The 6,802-nt window shown below is 36.0% G+C and overlaps 1 protein-coding gene across 1 annotated transcript; it reads right to left on the minus strand.

Moving 5' to 3' along the window:
- Nucleotides 1-672: 672 nt before the first annotated feature.
- On the minus strand, nt 673-1,308 carry LOC117178696 (protein FAM200A-like). Its single transcript, XM_033370123.1, has one exon. The coding sequence runs from the start codon at nt 1,306-1,308 to the stop codon at nt 673-675; it is 636 nt and encodes a 211-aa protein (XP_033226014.1).
- Between the last annotated feature and the right edge of the window lie 5,494 nt (nt 1,309-6,802).

Consider the following 6,802-nt stretch of genomic DNA (forward strand, 5'->3'; position numbering starts at 1 on the left):
TTTACAATTAAGAAAAAATTGCGTGGGTTAAATAAGTATGACTTTAAATTTTTGTTCACCCTGTACATGAATATCAAGTAAACTAATGTGAAGGATGTGAGTAAACTGCAGCTGCTAATTTTTTAATGTCAGGTGTCATTGATCTATTAATTTTCAAAAACATATAATTTTCCACGTCTTCTAATCGATTCCTGTACTTATTCTTCATGTAGGCCATTGAAGAGAAGCCCATTTCACGTAAGTATGAAGTAGGGAAAGGAACTAAAACTTTTAATGCAGCCATTGCAAGTTCTGGGTATTTCAATTTAATGAAAACCCAAAAATTGGAAGTTGTGCGTTTTTGAAATTAAGATATTAATAAAATTGGGTTACATAAATCGAACAACTGATATAACAGATTTGGCTCTAATCCCGCGTGCATTGCCGAATTTCGTTCAAACGGGTTCAAAATCTATGCATCTTAGTACTCGCTTTTTGGGAGGAAATAATCGCGAATATTATTTTTCAAACCATTTAAATGTTCGATGATGGACGATTTTGTTTGCACGTCAATTGCATCGTACTTTAATGACACAGAAAGCAAAGGAAATGCATCATACAGATTGGAATCAATCTGCATGATACAATACTCGACCTTCATGAGAAAGCTTTCCACAGAATTCTGAAGAGAAATCATGTCTGCGTATGAACCTTGCATATTGACATTAAAAGAATGTAAATGTCCGAAAACAATTTGTCGTCAAATTTGTGAGCTAGCTCATGTTTAGAGTCACTTAAAAAAATATAAATTTCATCTTTTAAACAAAAAACTCGATTAAGAACCTTGCCTCTGGAAAGCCATCTCACGTCAGTGTGATACAGTAATTGAGAAAATTCCGCTCCCAATTCTTCACTAAGTACCGCAAACAAACGACTATTTAAAGAACTACTTTTGATCAAATTTACTATTTTAACCGAATCGTCCATCACTTCCTTCAATAATGCAGGCATAGACTTTGCCGCTAATGCATACTTATGAATGATGCAGTGATACCAAGAAGAGTTCGGCGCGACTACTTTGAAATATTTAACAAATCCCACGTTTATCCCTGTCATCGAACTAGCCCCGTCGGAAGAAATCGCTACACATTTTTTCCAATCTCTTTCAATGTCCTCTTTGCCAATGAAACGAATGAATGCCAACAGTTGTTCTACAGTACTAACATCTGTTGAGCCGTCCACCTGAATGGCAAAGATTTCAGTAGAGTTCAACTCATTTTTAAGTTGACTCCGCATATCGATTCCCAATTCCGTGATTCGCCTATCCATTGTACGCGCCGATTGTTGGATTTTTTCAATAATTTTAGCCTTCTTATCCCCCCATAAAATTCGAGTCTATTCCGCACAAATAGGATTAATTAATTTCCTTATCGCTGCTTGTGGCTTACCTACTCGAGCAATAGCTAGTGCTGCTGCATATGAGCACTCACACAGCTTTTGCCTCAGTCGTGATTCTTCGCTGTCTGCTAAATTTGATCCACTATCTACACTTTCATGTTCTTTTCCCTTCAAAACCTCAATTTCGCGCAATTTGATTGAAAAACCTCCGTCGGGGAAGGTTTAGAGATTCTGGGTGTTTCCGCTCATAATGATGTTTCATTTTTGAGGGAGGCTTAGTCGCGACGGATAATAATTGCAAACACATTAAACACTGCGGGTCACCATTTGCTTGCATGCGAAAACCGTACTTCAAATAGTCCGACATTTTTCACGTCTTCAAGCCTTTGACTTTTAGACAAAAATTACTTTAAATTGCCATTTTATACCTGAAAATATAAGAAAAGAGTAGAAGTAGGGACTTAGGAATTTAGCATATCTGCCATTTTTACGATAATGACTTCATAATTGAACATTTCGCACGTACAGTTCCAACAGAGTAAAAGTTGTAACTGCTAGCAGTTATAGGAACCATGAACAAAAGAAGTAGAATCTTGTACTTCTTTTGTTCATGGCACCGTCATTCTACGAATAGCTATGCCCAAAGAATAAAACATATAATGAAGGTTACTAAGAAGACGAAGAAATAAGGTTTTGGGTATTCAGGATATCTTCGCAATTTGAAGAAAATCAATTGTATTAAAATCCACCTTAAGATTTACTTCCTTTCGATATTTATTGCTCCTTACATTTTCCGACTTTATAGGCAAGTGGCATATCGTTTTGTTAAAACTTGTTTTGTCAACTGAAAATTTAACTCTTCCATTTTTGGCTCAAAACTTATTCTTATTAGTTCAAAATTCAAATACTATTTGGTTTATAATTGGACTATTTTGTTAAATTTTTTCAATTCAAGATTCATCTTTCCACTTAAAAATTCATCTGTTTTGTTGAAAATTGTACTATTTTGTTACAAACTTTATTTTTTCAGGTTGAAAGTTAATTGTTTTACTATTAATTTAGCCACTATACTATTCAGTTTAAAATTGATCCTGCTTGATTACAACTTTTAATATTTTGATAAAAATTCAGATATTAATAATTAAAATATTTGGTTGAAAATTGATGTATCTTGTTGAAAATTCATTATTTTTTGTATAAAAATACCTCTTTTTGGGTAAAATTGCAACTATTTTGTTGAAAATTAATCTTTCAACTACTTTTTACATCAAACTAAAAACTTATTTTGTTAAAGTATCCATTATTAAATTTTTTGTTAAGAATTCATTTCTTTGTGTGTTCAAAAATCAACAATTTTATTTAAATTTAAACCATTCTGATAAAGATTCATTTGTTTAATTATTGTATATTTTATTTTATTTATTTAAGATTAATTAAATGAAATATAATTGTTTTTCATTTATTGAAAATGTCCTTGCCTTTCTTTAGTATTATTTGAGATACTAGATACTATGTAACATTTTTTGAATGTGTGGTTCAATTTGTTAATTAATAATTACTTTTTCATAGTTTTTATTATTAGATAATTATACTATATAATCTAATACATACATACAATATATTAGTATCATTAATTTTAATATGATTATTATTACTTAAAATAAATTGTATTAAATAACTTAAAACAATGATGAATAATTGATTATTTTTAATTTATTTGTTTTTTTTTCAATGAAGATGATCAATCTGAAGTTTTGTCTCTGTTAGGAAATTGTAAAAACGTCTTGTCTCACATTATAATGTGTGCTACTTTCCAACAAAGGACCCCTGAGAAAAGGGTTGGTCTGCCCAAGCTCGCAGGTACCTGACCAGAAAGTAGGTCAAACTTGGTCAGGCCCATGCCGAGCACTGTGCCACGCTTTTCTTTGAGCTGTACTGTCCATACATTTCTTGTCACACAGGTTCAATTGCCCGAACAATCTTACCTTTTACGATAGCTGTGAATATCTTATACAGTGTGTTCAGACAAGTGATTGGCCTGTAATTCTTCAGGTCAGCTAAGTCGCCTATTTTCGACAGGAGTATTGTGCGCCCTTCCACCAACCACTCAGGAATTGGTTCTTCCGACTTTTAATATGAGTTGAAAATGGGGGCCAAACGCTGATGGGTTGAAGGAAACTTCTTCCACCCGAAGGTCTTGATACCATCTGGTTCCAGAGCTGAATAGTTCTTCATCCCTTTTAATACTTTTTCACCTCCTCGGCAGTGATGGGTGGGCATTCTTCATCAGATTTTATGAGGGCATCACACAGATCCTTGAAGCTATTTAATTCATCTTGGAAGAGTCGAGATGGGTCAAAGAGAAACTGTTGATATTCTCTGACCCACCTCTCTGTCCGCTTTAGACTTCTCTTAGCGTCAGATAGTATCCATATTCTCTCAACAATATGCTGCCTGATGATCACCAGCTTTGACTTGCTAAGTGTGCGATAACGGGCCCGGAGTTCGAGCGCAAACTTTCGAACCTTGGCGGTAAAATTCTTGCCAGATGTGATGTAGTCAATCACACACTGAATGCGGGACGCGTACTGTCTTGTCCAGTTTATCTTTATGGCGAGTTCATGCATTCGTCTTTTGGTCTTATGATCAACTGTTTGTTTTGTTTTACGGTTCGCATGGGCCAAAGCTCTCGCTGAATTATACACACAACAATTGATAGTGCAGAGGACGGTTTCGTCGGAAAAATGTCCACGAAGCTCATCATCCATTTCAGCCAGATCTTTAGGCTTGAGAGAAACCTGGGTGTTGATGTTTCTCTGGGGCTGTTGTAGAGTAGGCGTTCCGCTTACATAGTAACTTTTTGGAGTACTTGGACATGGTTTCGCAAACGTTGATGCGAAAAGTGCAATAGCTCCGGGTGTTTCTCTCACCATAGAGCATGCAGTCGTGCCATGTAACCCCGTTCAGGGGCCTCACTCGCATCATAGCACTCTAGCAAGTCAAGATTTAGTTGCTCCATCCACCTAAAGGTCCCGAGATTCCGTCGATCCATCGCATTGAATCCATTTTCATTGGCTTCTCAGCTCTAGAGTGGTCGGCATTGTTGGCCGACTCATCGTCGGGAGCCCTGCGCGTTCTATTATTTTGAACTGCATTTCCTACAACTGTGTTTGGTGTTGCCATTCTTGTTGCCACGAGAAGCTAGGGAAAGGGGTTCGTCCATCGTTGTAGAGCCCCCTATACAAGGATAAGGCTGCGTACTCTGAGAGGTTGCCTAATATCCCAGGTGCCATTCAGCTTTCGGCACGGGTTTCACACCTCCACTTGGAGGTTAATTCCTTCGGGACCACCACTCGACAATTGTCCGCGACTGCCTATTTATTTTTGTAACCATATTCAGCAGAAACCCTTGGTATAGGGACCCTCTATCCGCAACCCTAGGACGCGTTCGGTGACTTTGTCATGTGTGTATGTGTGTGTGTGTGTGCGTGTGTGACTTGCGCCGAAGAAAGGGGGCATACTCTGAAAAGTGAGATTTTTCAGGATGAGCGGTTGAAGTCGACCCGATAGACCGGACTTTTAGGAGAGAGTTAAGACTCATGAAATCTTCCCTCTTCACTTACCACTACATTCTCATGGAAGCAGATAGTCCGTAGACGCGGCTTATGGACGCGGTATAGATGAGACGCGTAGATGGTATGGTGAGTGGTGGGAGATATTTCACGGAATCTCGAGCTCTCGAGCCAATGCCCTATTACTCGGGTTACTAACAACTCAATTATTAGCAATAATAACGCTCGGATATGTTTTGCGATGGTTTAATTGAAAAAGAGCAGCTCAAAAACTATCGAAATGTGTAAAAACCTTAATTTCGACTTTTTTAGGGTAAGCCCCCTTTCTTCGACGCACTTCAGACACACACACACACACACACACACACACACACACACACACATATATATATATATGTACAGTAAGGACGCTTACTATGTAGTTATAGGGAATATAATGATATAACTTTAGCATACATTGCAACCCGTCGTGCATCTGTGTAATTCAAAAAAGTAGTAAATAGGCGATTTTAATTCCGTTTTTAAATCCCTTGCGCTCGAGGTGTTGCTCTGATTAGTCAAAAGCTTCAAACCTCGGATGACGTGCACAAAAGACGTACAACGTAATTCTGAAAGAAGTTTACGTTCCCCAGGGTTCACCACGCATTCCTGATAAATAATGAGGTACGAATTAAAAACAATGTAACACAATATTAGAATGTTTTGAAACCTTTTCAAATCTTCCAAATGTTTTAAAATCTTTGAAATCTGGTGTACTGTAATCTTTTCAAAATCTTTTAAGCCCTTTATATTTTTTAAAAGTTTTAAAATCTTGGTGAAATTGTTATGAAATATTTAAAATCTGATATACACGCCTTTATAAAATGTTCAAAACCATTTTAAATATTTAAAAATCTTTGAAACGTTTGGAAATCTTTAGTAATGTTTTGTAATATGGTGTATACAAAAAACCCGTGCGGTGAAAATCTTTAAAATTCCGTTATATGGCCATGGCTCATTCTAATTCTGAAGCTGAGTTAATATTTAGGGTTTCAGCTAATAGTTTTTATAATTTCTAAGTCAGATATCACAATTTTTATAATCATACGGATTACAATTTTCGGTGCAGTTAGTCAACAGCGTTTGATTCCAATATTTAATTCAATAAGTAAAACAACAGATTTTATCACTGCTTAATTACGTACAACCTGCGGATATTCACTTTATTTAATTAATTAAGTTCGAAGTACAAAACGATTTTGACACTTGTCAAACGTCAAATATCACTCACGTACCATTACATTAGTGAAAACCAACTCCAATTTTTGAGAAAGTACTTAATGCACGTCCCGAATGTATTTGTCAACAATGTTAATGTTGTGTTATATTTTTTTTTAAATTCGTAAATAATTATTTATTTGAAATGCGCGGTGAATCCTGGGGAACATAACCTTTTTTCAGAATTAGGTTATACCATTAACATAGGAATAAGAGACGAGCGGATCTGTGTACACCCCAAACGGGGATCTTTCCTCCGGTCGGCTATCTTCGCCGCATTTCGGAAGTCGCATGTGCGTGGCCTCTGCTCAATGTATTTGACGCGATTTTTGAATTTAAAAAAGTGAATTTGAGTACTTTATTGGGAGTTTTTACAACTTATGTAAATGAAATATAATTCAATAAATTTTTTTGTTCTTTTTACTAATTTTTTTATGGCACACTATATTTTTCAAACATATTTCTCATATTTTATAACTATATTTATTTTATACACTATATATACAGTCTGTCAAGTTAAAGCGTGGGTGGCTTTACTCGCAGTCGGTAAGGTGTATCGACATGATTTTGGTGTCAAAATATTAAGAAGAGCTCCC

The sequence above is a fragment of the Belonocnema kinseyi genome, chromosome 8 (genome assembly GCF_010883055.1).
Source record: "Belonocnema kinseyi isolate 2016_QV_RU_SX_M_011 chromosome 8, B_treatae_v1, whole genome shotgun sequence".
Taxonomy (NCBI): domain Eukaryota; kingdom Metazoa; phylum Arthropoda; class Insecta; order Hymenoptera; family Cynipidae; genus Belonocnema; species Belonocnema kinseyi.